The 19178-nt window shown below is 50.7% G+C and overlaps 1 protein-coding gene across 1 annotated transcript in view; it reads left to right on the top strand.

Annotated features, from left to right (window-relative positions):
• Window positions 1-6460: 6460 nt before the first annotated feature.
• ERICH6B (glutamate rich 6B) overlaps window positions 6461-19178 on the top strand; it is a gene marked incomplete at both ends in the record, with an annotated part of 33340 nt that continues 20622 nt past the window's right edge. The window contains one exon of the mRNA XM_079903344.1: window positions 6461-6554. Within this exon, the coding sequence (XP_079759470.1) occupies window positions 6461-6554 (94 nt within the window). The remainder of the gene's footprint in view (window positions 6555-19178) is intronic.

Genomic DNA, 19178 nt, shown 5'->3' on the forward strand with positions numbered 1-19178 from the left:
TCTCTCAAGACCTTGACTGCATAGGTTTGAACACCAGCTCTCTCCCACTTATTAGTTGCATGAGCTTGGGCAAGTCACTTAACCTCTCTGTGTCTTAGTTTTCTTAGCTGTAAATTAGGAATAACAGTAGGCCTACCTTATAGGATGCTTGTGAGGATGAAAGGGGTTTAATTATGTAAAGCATTTTGAGCTATGCCAGGCATATAGCATTTTAAGACTATGTAAGTGTTAGCTATTATTGTTGTTATTATATTTTATTATTTCCTTACTATTGACTTGTGAAGGGTAAATTACATCCCCTGGCCACATTTTCCTCTTTTGTGAAATGGACAGAACAAAAACACAAGAGAAGATGCAATGAACTAGGGTGTGGGAGGAATCTAGGGCCCCCACCCAGCTACTCTGCAGGAAGGTCAGAGTCTCCCATTGCCCTGGACCAATCAGGGTACGTCAGACTAACACCCCTCACCCCCTCTCTTCTTTAAAAGAAGGGATGATCTTCTCCATGATTTGTGAGAAAACCCAATAAAATTAGATGAGCAGCTTGAATGTAAATATGGCATCGACTGTCACTGAATAATCAATACCACATGGGACTGATCTCCCCGGATTGGAACTGGGCGGTTCCAGATCATCTCTGTGAAACACGGGTGTAAACCCTGTGGTGTCAGAGTCAGAAGACCCAGCACAAGGGTGGGCCTTTGACCTTGGGCATGTCAACTACCTGCTCCAAGTCTCCCTTTCCCCATGCGAAAAAATTCCTTGTGATTGCGGCAATTAAATGAAAGAACATTCTGGAAATGCTTTGAAAGCTCTCCCACCCCATACAACTGTCAGGTGTAAAAACGTTTTTCTGATCTCACAAGGTGCAGGAAGGAAGAAGTACGATCTACATTTCTGTCATGCTGTCACAGAACAGGAAACCACCCCCCAATAAGGCCCCTTTTGTTTATTTAGAACCCAAGACCTTCCTAAAGCTGAATTCTGCTCTGTGGCAAATAAGGCCGTAGAGATGTCACAGTATATTCGTTCTGATTCGTAATGTTCTTACCTAATGGTATTTTGATGCATATACTCGGCTGGATTTGACTTTCTTTCCCCTTGCTAGCTCCTCTTTGGCGGCTCTGAATGCTATTTGGCCGAAATGCTATAATTTGGTCGCCATTTCCAGTTGAGAGGTGGTGCCCCGAGGACCATTTCCAAAGGGGGAACCTAGTAATTCTGTGTATTTAATAAGAAAGGTTTGGGATACACCGATAAGGCAGAGATGGGAGAGCCTGACAACCTGTCCAGCAGGAAAGTTCACAGATAGTGGCAGAGCTTCCCCATCAGGGTGCCATGAGTCGGCCACTACTGGGGGGAGATGCTGAGCCCCAAGACCAGTCGCCCCAGCCTCCACTCTGCTCCTGTACAAACAGTATCACTTTCTGTGTGTGTCTTGCCCTGAAGGTCGGGAGCACAGTCCAGTGGCATACGGTGTACAGTGTGTATTTCGCAATCTGTTTCCTTCAATTTTCCAGCCACTCTTTACCCCCTGCCCCCTTCACAGATGCGGATCCTGGAGTTTGAGAGAGGGTATGTGACTTCTCCAAGGTCATGGAAAATAATTAGAGGGGCCAAGACAGCCTCCCAAGCCTTCTCTTCTTTCTCTTCTAGTCACTTCTCTTTCTTTTCTCCTTTCTTCCCTTTTAATAATGAGCTTTTGTTTCTGCTTTTTAATAAATTGTTTCTGCTTTTTAATAAATTACATGCATATTTTAATTTGAGAAGAGTAACATAAAAAGAAGCAAAATCTACTTTTGTTCATTTTCTTAGTGGAAAATTTGAAAAGTAGAAAAATAACGCCCAACCTACCAACATCCAAATATAAGTAAAGCTGATTCACATTTTATCATTTTTACTCTGTTCCTCCTGCCCTCGTTTTTTGCATGTTTGGTGGTTGTGGTCCTTGTTTTGTCCTGTTTTTACCACTTTAAATATGCTGTCTATAAAATAAGTCTGTATTTTACTTTTGTAACTCAGTATTGTCACTTCCATATTTGCCCGTATTGCTTAATTTTTGTAGATGTCATTTTAATAGCCAAGTAATATTCCTCGATAATAGTCTGTCTCATGGGTAAACTATGGATAAGTGTTGAACATTCAAGTTTCAAGTTCAAATTTTCTGACCGCCATCTCTTCACTACTTCCACTGTGCCATTCTCTAGAATCTATACTCTATTTTATCCCAATTGTACCTGAAATTCTTGATGTCCTATCTTTCAAAGCCAACGGTCAGGTGATTAAATGACACAAACAGAGTCTACAAGCAACTCATGCAGCTCAGTATCAAAAAAACAAACAACCCAATCCAAAAACGGGCAGAAGATCTAAATAGACATTTCTCCAAAGAAGACATACAGAGTGCCAACAAACACAGGAAAAATAATTTTTAAAACATTTATATCCTCTGAACCTCAGCCACCTCTCCTGTACAGATAGATGTCCTTCATCCTGTGACAGAGGGAGGCCTCTGTAATAACTCAAAAGATTAACAAAGCAAACCTAAATGTCCCAAATCCATGATTTCATGAAAATTAGCTTCTTGAGTTCTAATTTTATCAAATTTCAACCTCATAATTTCTAAAGGAAACCATTAAGAGAGACAATGCTAACGAAAAGCAAAAACAGAAAAATTCTGTAAATCAGGGCCTCTCCACCCCAATCCCAGCATCACACACCTAACAACAGATTTTTTAATAGAAAGATTCTTTTTTTTTTTCCAACATTGTCTTTCTGTTCTTTTTTCCAACAGAATTCAAGGCTCGTTCATCGCAAACCCCGCCTAGTCTTAAAGCAAGGTAAAAGTTTTTGATTTTTTTTTTTCTGATAAGTCAGGTGGAAGTTCATGCTTAGGGATGATGCTTCAGGAGCCTTTGCAGTCCCAAAGGTGGGAAGGGGGGGTGAGAGTGGGGTGGGCCGCAGGGAGCAGGACCCCCGAGGAAGGCGCAGTTCAGGCAGGGGTCTCCTAGAAGTCACACACAAAGGACCTCCCGATACAGCTCCCCTCTGCTGTTCAGCCACTCACAAGCTGAGGGACGAGTCCCAGGATCAGGGTCCTGGGCGCCCAGAACTACGGAGAGGAAAGGGCAGGGGACAGCTGAGTCTGGAGAGAAGGCTGAGCTGGGGAGAAATGGCCAAGGGCCCTGGCAGCGCTCGCAGTGCAGAGATGACTGAACAGCCACAAGGCAGTTGCCGTCTTCCTTGCTCAGGCATATTCCAAGCTCTAAGTAATCGCGCAGTGCGTGTTCATGAAACTCCCACCACAGGGCTTGGCCCACGCTAGACGGTCACTGACACCGCTGTGGACAGAAGCCTCTGTGTGCTCAGCTCTGTGGAAACCCATGTGGGGCAGGGGGCACAAGGCCTCTGATTCACAGTCCTCGTCCCCTACATCTGCCCCAAAGGATGACTGGGGGAAGGCAGTCATTGACCTCCACCGGTGAAGTGGGTTGACGCTAGCTACAAAGGAAGCCCAAGGCCAGCTGGGTTACGCTGAGAAGCAGGAACAAAACCCCAGCTCTTCTGCGCAGGAAAGACACAGGCTACAATTTGAGGGCACAGTACTCTGCACGGGGCTCCCCTCCACCTGGTGAGGCCAGCTCCCCACTCCCGCCCTCTACCGCCCCTCCGTTCCACGCTTCACGCTTCCAGAGGCTCCGCACCAAGTATCTGCCAGGTCCAGCCCTACTAAGGCAATCCCTAAGAGGCAGTGCTTTCCCGAGGCCCCTGCACCTCAGCTACTGATACTCACAGAGGAGCAAGCGACATGGCACTGAAGGGGCCTGACGGTGAAGCGACCCTCCGGAAGGCTGTGATGGAGAACAGGGACCCTGGAGCCAGGGATCCACACCTGCCTGGGTGTGAATTGCAGCTGCTCCACCCAGTCAGCTGTGTGCCACAGGGCAGCCACTTCATCTTCTGCCTCAGTTTTCCCACCTGTAAAATGGGGACAGGAAGAGTTTCCGACTCCTGGGGCCGTGGTGAGGATTAAATGTACTAACTGACGGGGCGCACGTGGAGCAGAGGTTAGCACACGGGGCACGTGCGGTAAGGGCTGTGGATCGCTGGTATCCTTCGTTCTGCTCCCACGAGCCACCACGAGGAAAACTTAGCATGTGCAGAACAAGGAGCTTGATTCCTGGTCAGCTTTACTCCAAACACAAGCACCCGTCCAATCTTTTATTCGTATTGCAGCTGAGTTTGTTTCCTGTTCTTTCCCGGGGCCCTGCGGGGAGCCTGGGGCCTGACCTGTGTCTGTCCCTGAGCAATTCAGCTTGCCTCCCCCGAGTCCAGGTCTGGGCCTGGGGGTGCTCAGAGAGGCCCTGGATTTTCCTCACACAAGGCTGCTGAGAGACCAAACCCTCCACAAACCCCTTTGGGCAAGAAGGGTCCCACTCGTGTTTCTTTGCTAAGGCAGGGGGGATGGGAAGGGACCAGACTCAGGTCAGGTGTTTCATGGGTCCCTTGTAAATGGGAAGGCCCCCTCTTCCACATGCGTCCCCAAGGTCCCCAGGCACATGCCAGGCCCCTTCCCCGCTCTGAAGCGGCTGCAGGAGCAGGCCTGGGATCTCGGGACAGGGGCTCCTGCTTGCAGCACCTCCGCATCGCCGACGGGGCAGGGAGGTGGTGTTTGGCCAGGCAGGCTGGAGCCCCAGTCCTGCTTTCTGGGTGCTGAGGCCACAGCAGAGCTCTGGCAGGCACCCCAGAAGCCCTGCAACGTCCCAGCCTGGGGCAGGCGTGGCAAGGAGGGTGCTGGGCAAGTGTACATGAGCATGGAAATGACCAGAGCGGCCCTCCATGACCTTAAGTATAATCCCTGTGTTTGTCAACAGCTTTGATTTGTCAAAGTCCATCCATGGGGACCTGCGTTATCTCCTTGGGTCCCCGTGGGCACCTGCTGAGTAAGGTAGGACAGGCATTATCCCACCAGAAGGAGAAGGAAACTGAGCCCCGGGGGGTCTCCTGATGTGGCCTTGAGGCCTGGAGCAGGGCAAGGATTGACACTTGCCTAAAAAGCTCCCCCTTCTCCACTAGTTGTTGAGCCCTGTGGTCACTTGACCTAAGACCAGAGCATCTTGCCACTTGCCCCCGGGGCCCCTTGCTAGTGGCGCATCCTGAGAACACAGCTGCTCTGCCCCAGCCCGCAGGCTGGCACGGACCCTCCCCCGGGTCCCCTCGAAGTGGCACAGATCTGCCTGGCACTCCCAGCAACGCTGAAGAGAGAACAGCTTTCTGGCTAGAGCAAGTTACCTCCTCTTCTCTTCCTCAACTCTTTGCCCCCAGCCTCAGACTGCGGCCCCTCTGCCCCCCACCCCCGATCCCTGCATCAGGAAACACTGACCCCGACAGGGAACAGGCCCGTCTCATGAAGGGCCACTGAACTTCTCATTTTCCCTCTACGAGCAATGACAGCCAACACTGTCCACTCTCGTTTTGTCCTCACCTGTGCAGACCTGGGGGAGGGGGTACAATTACCGAAAAGGTGCGGAAACCGAGGCACAGAGAAGTTAGGTGGCTCACCCAAGGTTACTCCACTCTAGCGCAAGAGCCAACACTTCAGCTCGGACCGCCTGACACCAAAGTCCAGGTTCTTTCTGCCGCCACAGTCTCTGCCCACTGACAGGCCGGGCATCTCCCCTCAGGCCTGTGTCTGCCAATTGGGCCAGTTTCCACGAGATGGCTTCAGGGCCGAAAGCCCCTCTCACCCCTCTGAATCACAGGTTCTTGTCCCAGTTAAAAGGCAGAGATTCCTGAGGAAGGACACGATGTAGGTCGGGGTGCTGGGTCACCCCTTTTGATCCTGAGCTCCCAGGTAGCAGGGCCTGCGCCTCACACCCAGCGCCCTGTCATCAGGCCCCGCGGAAACCTTTCTCGAAGATGGTGGTGTGTGCAGTGGGCAGACTAGCGGGGACAGACGTCGGTGCTTGGTTTGAAGCGGCTGCTGATTTTTTCCGCTCTGCCTGAGGCAGCTCTGAGGCAAGACGGACAACTGGAATGAGCAGGGTGGTGAGCCAGCAGGGACACAGAATGTTCTGGAAGGTTAGACTGTCCGGCACGGAGGCCTGGCCCATTGACTGGCCTTTGAAGGCACCCCCAGAGCCTGTCACTCTAAGTGAAGCTCCGCTTGGCCCCCAGAATGGCACACAGGCCTATTTTCCACGGTCCACAAGGTGGTCCCTTCCAACCGGCGACAGCCACCACCAGGGACAGGCCGAAGTCCGCGGGGACCGGGAAGCAGCCGCCGCCACCACAACCTCCCCACAGGCCACAGCTCTGGGTTCCTAACCCGGCCCCTGTCTGGAGGTGGACCGACCCTTGCTCCCCTCTGCTGCTGGCGTCCCTCGGGTGACCACCTTCTTTGCTGTCCCTCCTCCCACCCCCTGAACCTGCCAGCAGCCAGCTTCTCCTCAGTGACCCGATGCCGTCTACATCCTTGGTGAAGCGCGATGGAGAGTTCCTGGGCTTGCAGGACAAGAGCACGCAGACGGAGTGGAGCTGTGAAAGCCGGCAGGGTAAGGGACCCCACAGCCGGCATCCACCTCGCGGCCGGGCTCCTGGGGGCTTGGGGAGATGTGGCCTTGCGGGCGTTCCGTGGATGTGGAATATGGAGGCTGGAGTAGTGGCCATTGGGCTGATGATGCATATACTGCTTCCTGTGCCACCCTAACCCTGGGACCCCCTTCCTCATCCCAGACCCCCGTCAGAGAAAGAGCATCTGCAAAGTGCTAAGACAAACACCTTCTGCGATCTTCCCCTTGTCCCTTCATTAGTTTTCCTGTTCTTTTTTTCTTTTTTTTTTTTTTGCTGTACGCGGGCCTCTCACTGTTGTGGCCTCTCCTGTTGCGGAGCACAGGTTCTGGACGCGCAGGCTCAGCGGCCATGGCTCACGGGCCCAGCCGCTCCGTGGCATGTGGGATCCTCCCGGGCCGGGACACGAACCCGCATCCCCTGCATCGGCAGGCGGACTCTCAACCACTGCGCCACCAGGGAAGCCCGGTTTTCCTGTTTTTGTTCTATATGAACACAGGCCCTATTTCCCTCGGGGACACAGGCCATTTCCTTCCCAGATTACAGGCTGGTTCCCTGAGGAGAGAGGCCATCTCCGAACAATCACATGGTGAAGGGACTGGGACCCACCCCAGACTCTCCATCTCAGCGTGCGGTCAAAGCCAGCCCTGGTTCAGAACGAGCCAGGACCATCCGCAGGGGGAACTTCTGTGGCCACAACTAGGAGACACTCAAGAGACAGTTGGGCAAGACTGCACTGAGGATCTTAATCCTCTGCCCCATGAAGCCCAAAGGTTCCTCGCCCTAGGATCCTGGGGGTGCAACACTGAATGGCATTTCTCGCCATTATCAATAATTTAAACCCAGCCTTAGTGAGACTGACCATCACAGAGTCACACGTGCGTTTCACATCTGTAGTCATGGCAGCGGTACATTAGATTCCCGACCAGCACCTCGCTCCCCTGCCCCCATCCGTGCCTGCTACATTTTGTAGCTCAAATGTGGTGAAATGAAATCAAGAGTCAGAAACCCTACGAGGGAGAATGGAGCGGCAGAGGCAGGCCCACACAAGCCAGGAGTTCCATGGTGCCGGCTGCCAGCACGTGACGAGGAGTGTTTTACAGGCTAAATCGGTTCATGTGGGATTTTTATTAACGTGTGTGCTCCGATGGAGCCCTGAAAATAGGAACCATTTCAGAGTCAGTAAGCATGACAGCTGGAAAAAAATCTGAGCGTTTATCTAAATATTCATAAGCAGGCTTCTCGAAGTCATTTACTGGGTAATCGCCTGAAAAGTGCCAATGCTAAGCTTGAAAGGATGTGGGAGAGGAGAAAGAGACAGGAGAAGCCTGGGGTGTGGGAAGGGAGTCACCAGAGCCTGTTCGTACCACTATGCGCCCACCTCCAGAGACAGACCCTCTGGAAATCACCGCTTCATTTGCCGTGTTCACTCATGATCCTTTTGGTCCCCAAGCTTCATTTACAGAGCCAGTCACGTCTGGATCTAATTTAGGTTTTAAGCACTCTGCCTATTTGGTCTGTAGCGGCATGTTTTGTAGCTAAGTCTTTTCCAGGACTGAGTTCCTTAAAGCCAACATGTATTTAGTGTAAGTCTAGTCACCCGCAGCAATACCTACTGATCAGATCCTGTGATGTTGGTGGCCTGGACCAAAGGTGTGGACAGTGTTGGAGCAACTAAACCCAGGGTCAATGTCATACCCTAGGCTCCTGCAGAGACATGAGGGGATGGTGGCTACAGCAGAGATTGGAACACAAGGAGAAGTAAGCAACTCCCTAGAATTCGTGAAGGTTTTTCTTTTCCCTTCTGCCTATGGTTTACAATCAATCTTTTGGAGAGTGTTCATAATAATTGGGCAGAATTTGCTGGCAACAGGTAACTGATTGTGTCTGGACAGTGGAATGGGGCAAAGAGGCTCATTAAGAGACTCCTCTGGAAGAGTGAACCGCTGTATGAGGAGGTAACCGGGGCAGGGGTGCAAGGGGAATCCAGGAAGCATGGAGCCCCAGGAAGGAGCTCAAAATCGAGGTAAGAGGAGGCAGAGGGCCCCTGCCACGAAGAAAAGCCAGTCCTTTTGCAGCTGGAGGACAGAACACTAAGGGTTCCCGAGCACGGTGGATGCAAAAGAGAATCTGCTTTTAGCCCAGGGCAGAAGCCACCCATCCACTTGTTGGAGAAACACAGTCAATCAAGGCAAAAGCAATTCAAAGTGCTGACTGAGGGCCCCCAGGAGTGAGCGGAGGTGAGAGTGTTAGCAGTGTTACTCCTCTGGGTCCAGGACTGTGCACCCCCAGCACCCGGTGCCCGTAAAGACGCAGATTCCCAGGCCTTCTTATCACCATCCCTGCCTCGGCCTTAACGAGATCCCAGAGGATTCCAGGCACAGGAATGGTGGAGAACCAGAGAACCTCTAGGATAGAACAGATTTCATGGGTGCTAGTTTCCTATTTCTAAAGCATTTTTTATTACGGGACTATTCAATTCCAGTGCGCCAGAAACAGCATTTTACATGGACTCTACAAACAGCACTTTGAACCAAATATAGAGGTGTAACACCCAGATAAATAAATCCTTGAAACCTATTCCTACAGAGAGTGGCAGGTCTGACATGGAAGGAAGGCTAAAGGCACCGGGAATGTCTCGTGGCTCGTGTGAGGAAGCAGGTGGAAGGCCAGAAAGACTACTTATGGCCTCAGGTGTCCACCCAGCCAGGCACAGAGCAGGGTCATGAACAAAGTACACCAGAAATTCTAACACAGAGCATTATAACCCTGCTTGTAGAAATCCTCAAGACTTGGCGTCCTGCACACAGTAAGCGCCTATAAATATTTATTACATACTTGCGGAACTGCTGCTGAATCCTCAGCAGGCTCAAGATCAGCTATGGTGATGAGAAGGTAGATGATGAAGAGACAGTCTTGGTTAGAAAGGAGCTGTGGGGCTTCCCTGGTGGCGCAGTGGTTGAGAGTCCGCCTGCCGATGCAGGGGACGCGGGTTCGTGCCCCGGTCCGGGAGGATCCCACATGCCACGGAGCGGCTAGGCCCATGAGCCATGGCCGCTGGGCCTGCGCGTCCGGAGCCTGTGCCCCACAACGGGAGAGGCCACAGCAGTGAGAGGCCCGCATACCGCAAAAAAAAAAAAAGTGCCAAGTAGTGTTTGCAAAGAGTTCCTTTCAGTGGACTCGGATTTTGAAAGATCACATGCAGAGGTTAAAAAAGATATGATTGTTAACTACGATAAAAGTAGGAAAATGTCTCGAACTTTGAGAAAAGTGTCAGGAGAGCTGAAGTCCAGGGTAAATGTATTCTTACCAAAAAGTAATAATAATAATACTGCAGGCAGCAACAAAAGAAGAGGGGCCCTTTTCAAATATGATTCGGGCAAAAAGTAGACCAAGGCACACAGAGCCACTGTTTAGTGCCTGCTGAGGAACGATTCAAAGAAAATCATGTTCTTCCATCGCTACTGGATTCTGACTTCTCTGTGAAAGAAGATGATCTTCAGATTGAAAAGGGTACAGCAAAGTTAGGCAAGAAATAGCAGACACCGGGAGGGCTTCCCTGGTGGCGCAGTGGTTGAGAATCCGCCTGCTAATGCAGGGGACACGGGTTCGAGCCCTGGTCTCGGAGGATCCCACATGCCACGGAGCACCTGGGCCTGTGAGCCACAAGTACTGAGCCTGCACGTCTGGAGCCTGTGCTCCGCAACAAGAGAGGCCGCGATAGTGAGAGGCCCTCGCACCGCGATGAAGAGTGGCCCCCACTCGCCGCAATTAGAGAAGGCCCTCACACAGAAACGAAGACCCAACACAGCAAAAATAAATTAATTAATTAATAAACTCCTACCCCCAACATCGGAAAAAAAAAAGAAATAGCAGACACCAAAGATTGGTGAGAAGATCAGAAAAGAATGGTAACTGCTGTGTCCTGACCGAGATAAAGTCTACCCCAGAATATCTACAGAGAGAGAAGAGTTTAATCATGTTTATGGTTTTTGAAGAACTGGGGAAATGAGTCTGTGACCAATCTGGGGCAAATAACTGAGAGCAAAATGACCACAAGGAACCAGCATAGGATCAATAAGAACAGATCAAGTAATACTGGCTTTTAGGTCACTTTTTGACAAGGTTATTAGATCAGGGAACCATGGAATTTGGAGGCCCGAATTCCAAAACACATTTCTTTTTCAAAGCCTTCCTCATGTTCCTATGGACGACATAGACAAATACCAGGTAGATGCTAGTGCAAGACAATGGCATGATCGCTATTGAATAACCATCCAGAGATACTGTTTAAGGATCAGAGTCAACCCAATTTCCAGTCAGGAGCCGCAGGGCTCTGTCCAGTCTGTATCCACAGACTTGGATACAGATGTAGGAGGAATATTTATATCTGTACGTGAGTGGCAGCTGTTGGGTGATGCCAATAATGTGATCAGATTCTAAAAGTTCTTGACAGGCAGAAACACTGGATCAGGACTGGCTAGATAAAACAGAATGGTAATTTAGATTAGACCCTGCTCTTACGCCCACAAAAACAGGACGGAGAAGGACAAGGGGGGAATGCCCTGTCTATTGTAGATGATTTACTCAACCACAGGCTCAATAAGTCAATGGTATGACTGGTGTGACTACCAGAATAGTTAATATAACCAAGAACAATTAAAAGGTTATGTAGAGGGAGACGGGTCCTGTTCTAGCCTGCACTGCAGAAGCAACCCTGGGGCCGCTGTTCACTTCGGGGGATCCCACACTCTATGAGGGTTAGAGGCAGACTGGCCGGGGCTCGAGGAGAGGGTGGTGTTAGGCCAACCTGGAGACCACATCGTACAAAGAACTGCTGAAGCAAATGAGGGCGTTAAGTCTGGAAGACACGTGACTCTGAGACAGGATAACTGCCTTCAACTACCTGATGATCTGACACACAAAACCAAGACCTGACCTCTCCATCTGCACGGAAGGGCTAGAACAGGGCCAGCTTGAGGAAAATTAGTTAAGAAATAGACGTGATTCCCAACAGTCGGAGCCATTTATGGTAGGATGCGCGTCCTTCGAAGTTGGAGAGCTCCCTGGCTGTGGAGGGCTCGGGCTCAGCTGATGCACTGGCAGCACTGATCCCGCCCAGGTGGGGAGGCTTCTCATCACAGACCGAGCTCAGATCCTGCCGCTCCCATGAGAGGGGAGGGGGCAGCTCGCCTCTGCTTCCTTGCCATTAGGAATGGAGTGTGTGTGTGTGTGTCTGTGTGTGTGTGCGTGTGTGTGTGTGCGCGTGCGCACCCACGCATGTGTTTGGGAGTAGGGATAGGGACAGGTAGGGGTGAGGGAGCAAAAAGGAGCAGGGATCACAAAATTCTAGAAAATATAAAACATGGGTAACCAAGAACTTTACAGAAGTTCTCAAAAACCACAGTAGCCTCTCGTGGCATAACCCAGTGCATCTGTACTCGCCAGCCCCCACGCTTCCCCGCCAGCCCCCGTCATGCACCTCTCCGGGAGCTCTTGACAACACAACACCAGAGATGCCCACTTCCTACAGCGACAGGCAGATGCCATTATGAGTCTACACGGCCTTGACGCCACTTGGCTCTATGGTTCCTGCAGCTCTTCCTCCTACAGGAGGAGGAATATCCCTAAGGTCTCCCCTCAATCCCAGCCATCCTCTCTGTCCTGGGACCAGAGAAGAAGAACACTGAGGGCCCACATTTCCCAGTCACTGTTCACTGCAGCCCCAGAGTAAGTCAGCAAAGCTAAGAGGAGGAGGCTGGCAGAGGGAGCGTCCAGCAGACGCCAGCTGTGCCCTCCAGCCCGTTTTCTCCTCTATGGATCAGCCTTGGGTGCCAAGAAAGAACCTCAGACCCTAAGCGTCCAACATGAACCCCCTGGAAAGCATAAGGTTGAAATTGTTAACGGCCACCCTCTTCTGTCTTTTAACAGTACCTTTAAAATCAAAATCTCAAACAGAGGAAGACTCAACAACGATGCTAACCCCCTTAAAGTCTGATTCACAAGGTATCATTTTAATTTTATAGTTCTACGATGATTTTAAATGACTCCTGGAGGGTACGAATCCATCTTTGAGACGGGAAGAAGCACAGAATTAGCACACCCTGAGCCAGAGAGAGTCCTCTTCTGACCATTGTAGATTACGGTAGCCTTCATTAAGGCCAGTGGCCGAGGCATTATTTCCAGAACGTGGTGTCAGGGGTCAAGGCTCAGGGAAGAAACTTGGCCAAAGGGTAAAATGCTTTTAATTTTGAATTAAAATTGAGTTTTGAAAGGGGAGGAAATAATATCTACCGCTGGAGTTAGGAGGGGAGATAATGGATTATCCATACTCAGTTCATTCCGTGACATGTACTGTGCATCTACTGATATTTACTGTATACCTACTGTGTACTGGGCAGTAGTCTGTCCATCTTTATATGGACAAAGCCATCCTACCCTCTCAGAACTTAAACTCTAGTGGGAAAGATGAACTATGAACAGACGGAGGGGAATCAACGTGTGCTGGGCATAAGCTACAGGCCTCCAACCGCTGACCGTCATGGGAGCCTCTTACCCTACAATACGCAGTCTCCACCCTGGTCTCCCAGACATTTAAGGGTTAACAGTTCACCGAACCACATCCTATTCATCATTTTTCCTATTTGTTTTCAGCCTTTGTTCCCACTGAAGAACCGGAAAAGGCAGGAAATGGTGAGAGTCCCACATAACCTATCCAAAGATCCCTGCTCCCCGCAGAGCAGCCGGGGCTGGGGATAGCGCCCTGGGCGGGTGGGTGCCTTGCTGGTCCAGCTGGTGCCGAGTCCTAGAGAGGACCGAGGGACATGCTGGGCACACAGTCCCTGAACCTGTATATGTTTCTCTGTCCTTAACTGTAAAAGGGAGCTAGAACAAGAAACAGAGAGAGGGTCTCGGGAGCGAGACAGAATGACTTGGGAACGGCCCAGAGGTCCATCTCTCTACTCAAGCTCTGTATAGGGACGCCCACATTTAAAGAGGGTCCAGTCGGTCAGTTGCTAGGTTCCCTGAAGTCTGGTCAGCAGGGCTTGACTGGAATGGATGGGCCCCTCCAGACAGACTCATTCGATGGTAGCTTGATAGGGAATGAATTAGAGCCCCTCAGATGGTACCCTTAAAGCCTGATTAAATTTTTATTAAGGAGGGGATAGTTGAATTCTATGAAGGGGAAGGACAGGGGAGAAGCCTTTTGGCGGCAGAATCCCAACCTGCACACATCACTCCACAAAAGCCCTGCGATTAACCAGACCCATCCTATTAGAAACAACGTAGGGATGAGGACGTGCTTGCTGTCTGTCAGCATGGGGGCGGGGGAAGAGGGGAGAATCAGGGTTACCTACACAGGTGGCTTATCAAACTCCTCCCAACTCTAGACTATAAAATTTTCTTCATCTTATTTCATTTCCGGGGTGGGGGGCGGTCGGGGTAGAGCACTGCTGCTCGGACTTTAATGTGCAGAGCGATCACCCGGGCATCTTGTTAAAACGCAGATTCTGATTCCGTGTATCTAAGACTCTGCATTTCTCACAAGCTCCTGGCAGCAGTTCGGGCCGCTGATCCACGAAGCCCACTGAGTGGCTTCAGAACAGATTACAGATTTGTGCCCGTAGCAGCTGCCAGGCCAGCCCATCGTTTATCCTTGATTTAAGGACGACAAGGAATTCAGTACGCGCAGGGTGGAGGAGGTGAAAACAGGACCGAGTTTCACCTGTGTGCTCTTTTCTGAGAGCCCGCCCAGGGCTAGTCGCCTACTGCTTGTCCCCTCCCTTTCCTCGTTTATAACGTGGGGCTCTGCCCTGCAGGGCAAATACACCGGACTCAAACATCTACCCCAATTCAGGAAGTATGCTTCTGGCAAGAAAAAAACGTTACAGGAGAGCCACTGATCGGACGGGGGAGAATTTAGATTTGTTCTTCATCAGTCCGGGACAGGCACACTCCACTCCAGGGAATGTGTGCCCGGCGTTCACTGCGTTAGCGCCGGTCCCCTGAGCCACCCTGAAGATAAGCCTTATGGTCCCCATTACACAGATGAGGGGGCCAGGGTGCGAGGGGACTGAGGGACAAGCTGGGAGGGGCTCGAATCCTGGGTAACAGGGCCGCCACTTAGGAACCTGGCCTGACACCTGCCCCCTCCCCCAGTCCCCCCATAAAGCAACTTCAGGGGAAGATAATGATCTCCCTAGAACAAAGGTCGTGGTTGACAGAAATCCCCAAAGGGAAGGTTAATTAGGAATAAAGCTCTCCCTGCTCATTCTGCCCCAGTTGCGGCTGTGCTCCTGCGGACTTACTGGGCGCCTCCGGACACGCAGACGGCGCCTGTTGATGTTAAGGTTACTGATTATGTGGGACCGAATGCCTCTGAACACTGCTGCTCTGTATTCATTCACTCCTGCCAACTCCCCTTCTTCCTTTGACAAACACCTACTTCTTTTTTTCCCTCGAATTAACTATCTATTATTCAATAAAGCTTACTAAAATACAGCACTCACAAATCATGGGGATTTGCTAAGCTATCAGGACCAGAGCCGGACTCCTCCATGTTGGGCCGTCACATCCTCAGAGACCCTTACAGAGAGGCTCTGCCACCCGGTCTCCCCAGACCCCTGTTCTACCAGTTCCTCCACTTCTCTCCAGTGACAACCAAACGGAGCTTCCCGAGGTTCTTGCCTGAATTCCCAAGGATTCTTGTGGGGCTTTCCCAACAAGAAGTTTTAAAACCTCTCTAGGCCGCATCCCTGGCAGACAGCCTAGCGACACACAGTGTTTTGGAATGAGCGGAAAGGGCCCGGTGCCTTTGCCAGTTGTGAGCACCCCAGCGGGGTGGTGAGTGCCTGGCGGGAAAGAACTGTGGGGGGACTCCCACCACACAGGGGCCACGGAAAGGCGGCAGGTTTCCACCAGGAACAAGCCAAGGCTGGGGTAGGAGGTCTGCAGGCAGAGAGGCCCCTGGGCCTGGTGTCAGTACAGGCAGATGCAGCTGCGTGGAGTTCTCCATCCCCCCAGGGGCCCAAAGGAGTCAGCGTTTTCATTATTGAACCAAAGTTGGGAAGAAGTGCAAAAATAACGTGCGTGTATGGAGATCACAAAGAATGCCCCTTCTCTGCCCCCCGAGGCCCAGCAGGGACACACGTCAGACAGAATCGGTCGGCCCAGTGCCAAGCCGGTGGATTTTCAGGGCTCTCGGGATGGCCCAGCGTGGAGGGGCTGATGTCATCCTGAAGCTGAGACAAAGGCCACCGTAATTTCCCCGGGGGCCCAATTACTGTGTGGGAGCCCTTCCCCCCAGCTCTGCCTCGGGAGCCACACCTTCCCGGGAGCAGGGACTCCAGGCCCAAGTTGTAATTATCAACTCCTCCATTTGGTCTGCACCCCGTCGACACGGGAGGTTTCCAGCCCTCTCCTGGCCCAGGGTCACCAGGCTGTGGCTGACCTTGAGAACAAAGGCATCTGCTATCTCTGAGAGATTTTTTTTTTTTTTTTAGCTCACTGCCTTGGCGATTCATCTTTTAGGCTTTGATTAGCAATTACAAACCATGTGCAATTCTGGAAATGGGCAGTTTTTGACAAAACTGACGGGCGCTAGGGATATTTCTCAGGATTTCCAAGAGAAAAATCACACTCAGGATAGATCTCTCTCAGAATAAAATCTAAATTCCTTCCCATGGCCTACAAGGTCCTCGGTGAGCTGGCCCTGCCCCTTCCCATCTCCCTCCTCTCCGGGCATATTGTGCCTCTTCCAGTTTGTCAGGTATGTCAACTAGCTCCCACTCTCTCTCGCCTCAGGGCCTTTGCACCTCCTTTGCTCCCTGGCAGGGATGCTCTTCCCCAGCTATCTGCCTGCTCGCTCCCTTGCTTCATGCAGGACTCACTCAAATGTCACTTTGTCAGATGAATCTTCACTGGCCACCAGAAACACACACTCACTTTCTTAAGTCTGCCACTGAAACTGACCTTTTTATTCCGATTTTATTAATATCCCCAAGTCAAGTTTTAAGTGATTTGATGAATTTATTTAAAGTCTTATTGATGACATGTGCATTTTTATTCAAAAGCGCAAGCGTAAATGCCATAAATCTATTTCTCTTTTTGTTTTTGTTTGTTTCTTGTTTTGGTTCCTTCTCCAAATGCCTCTCCTTTTGCTGTGCCTTCCAAAATTGAAAGCCGAGGAGTCTGTCTCTAAAGAGAGCTTTTGCGATCGTACGTTAAGTGATGCCACTGGCACACTGGAAGCCGAAGACTTCGAAGCCAACGTAAGTTGGATAAAAACTGGAGAACACCTGGCTCTGAATGTCAGAGCAGAGTGGCCCAGGGCCAGCCGGGCACTGCCTCTTGAGCCCTGGGATTCACAGCTTCACTACACTGTTAGCACAGCCGAAGTGAGCTTTTCTTAAAACAGCCTAAGTGTAAAGGACAGACATCAAACCAAAGAGGGTCAGAAGAAAGCCAAGTATGGTACCACAAGGCCCTGCTTTCAGTAATATGAATAACAAACCCTCAAGATTGATTTTGAAGGCAGCAAAGCTAGAAACAAATCATGTAAGCTACCTAGATACCTAGATATCAAGGCAAATCGTCCTTTGCAGAAACCCTATGTAAAAATGAAGTTGGGACTTCCCTGGTGGTACAGTGGTTAAGAATCCGCCTGCCCGTGCAGGGGACACGGACTCGAGCCCTGGTCCCGGAAGATCCCACATGCCATGGAGCAACTAAGCCCGTGAGCCACAACTACTGAGCCCACAAACCACATCTACTGAGCCCGCATGCCTAGAGCCTGTGCTCCGCAACAAGAGAAGCCACCACAATGAGAAGCCCGCACACCGCAACTAGAGAAAGCCCACACACAGCAGCGAAGACCCAACACAGCCAAAAGAAAATGATGTTGGATTCTGGAAAGGTGGACTAAATGTAATTTTCCCACTAAGTACAGCTTAAAACCCTATACATTATATATAAAACAAACACAAGAAGCTTCTAAAAGACGGAGAGAAGAAGGCAGACTGGCTAGGGACCTTGGGACCCAAGGAACGACATGGCGGTGAGTTTCCTGAGTTTTCTTTTTGCTTCATTTATCCGACTGGGTGCTGGAAAAGACAGCGACCAGAAACCCCAACAAGCACAAACAAAAGCCCCAAGAAAAGCCTGCTGTCTCCAACTAAAGGACCAGGCCTGGGGCAGCCCAGCAGGACAGACACTTTGGACAACAGCGTCTGCAGTGCAGACACTGCAACAAAGAGCAGTGGAGCATCTCCCCCAAATCGGAGTCCTGTTCCCACACTCTTCAGAGGGGCACAGAACCAGCCCTGGAAGTTTAATGGCTGTCCTTTCCGAGTTGTATCCAATAACCAGAGACACCATGGGAAGTCCCAATTGTTTGAATAAGCCTACATCTACAGCATGTTGCATTGTCTTTACTGCACAATATATTTTTTTTTTTTTTGCCGTACGCGGGCCTCTCACTGCTGTGGCCTCTCCCGTTGCAGAGCACAGGCTCCGGACGTGCAGGCTCAGCGGCCATGGCTCACAGGCCCAGCTGCTCCACGGCATGCGGGATCTTCCCGGACCGGGGCATGAACCCGTGTCCCCTGCATCGGCAGGCGGACTCTCAAGCACTGCGCCACCAGGGAAGCCCTACTGGACAATTTTTTTGCCTGCCTGTACAGGCTTGTGGCTCTAATTTCCTGCGTCAACTTACCTCTAACACTTCCAATGCATGTTGATTCAGGTTATACATCCTTTCCCCTACAACTAACAAATTTTCTCAGGACTGTAGGTATTCACTACAATCACAAGAGTGAAATCTTGTGTCCCTGGAACTCAAGATTAAGCAGATACATTTTTCTAAACTTACAAAAAAAAAGGGGGGGAAAAAAACCCTAGGCATTTATACACTTTTTGCTTTTATTTTATTTGGAAAAATTCTCTGGTCTCAGTTCCTATTTAGCCCTAAATTCCTCACTTTCCAGACATGCTCCTATACACATTATATGAATAAGAACTGCTTTTCAAATATTGAAATACCATGTCAAAGGGAGGAAAAAAGATTACTTGAACTTTGATTCACCGCACTGGATTTACTAAGACAGGAAAGTAAGCTCAGGCATTTTAGAAAGATTTTTCAGCAAGAGTTGAAATTGAAAGGAATTGTTTTAATTAGACACAAATTATTTGGAAACCTTCAACGCGCCTGTCAATTGAGGTTCTGCTGTGTCTGGCGGAGCTGCAGCCACAGGCAGAGGGAACATCTCCCACGGAGCTGTGCAAGGTTCTGGATGAGACCAGACGCTGGGAGGGTTCCGTGTGACAGGCAGCCTGTGCAGGGGAGCCCTGGTCACAAGCACCACTCCTTGCCGTCTCAGGGGCTTTGCCATCTCAGGGGCTTTGCCCAGGTGACAAAGTGAGGCAGAGAGTCAGGGGGATACTTTCCCCCTTGCTGTCTATACCACTCTGCTTCCAAGGATCGATGCTTAGGAGGATAATGAGGCAGCACCTGCGGCCCAGCTAGTGGCAATCTGCGGATAGGCAGCTGTCCAGCCGGGGAAGCACTGCTTCTCTAAGCAATGCCATAGGTGGCCGCTGCGGACACATGG

Source organism: Stenella coeruleoalba, assembly GCF_951394435.1.
Source record: "Stenella coeruleoalba genome assembly, chromosome: 18".
In the NCBI taxonomy this organism is placed as follows: Eukaryota; Metazoa; Chordata; class Mammalia; order Artiodactyla; family Delphinidae; genus Stenella; species Stenella coeruleoalba.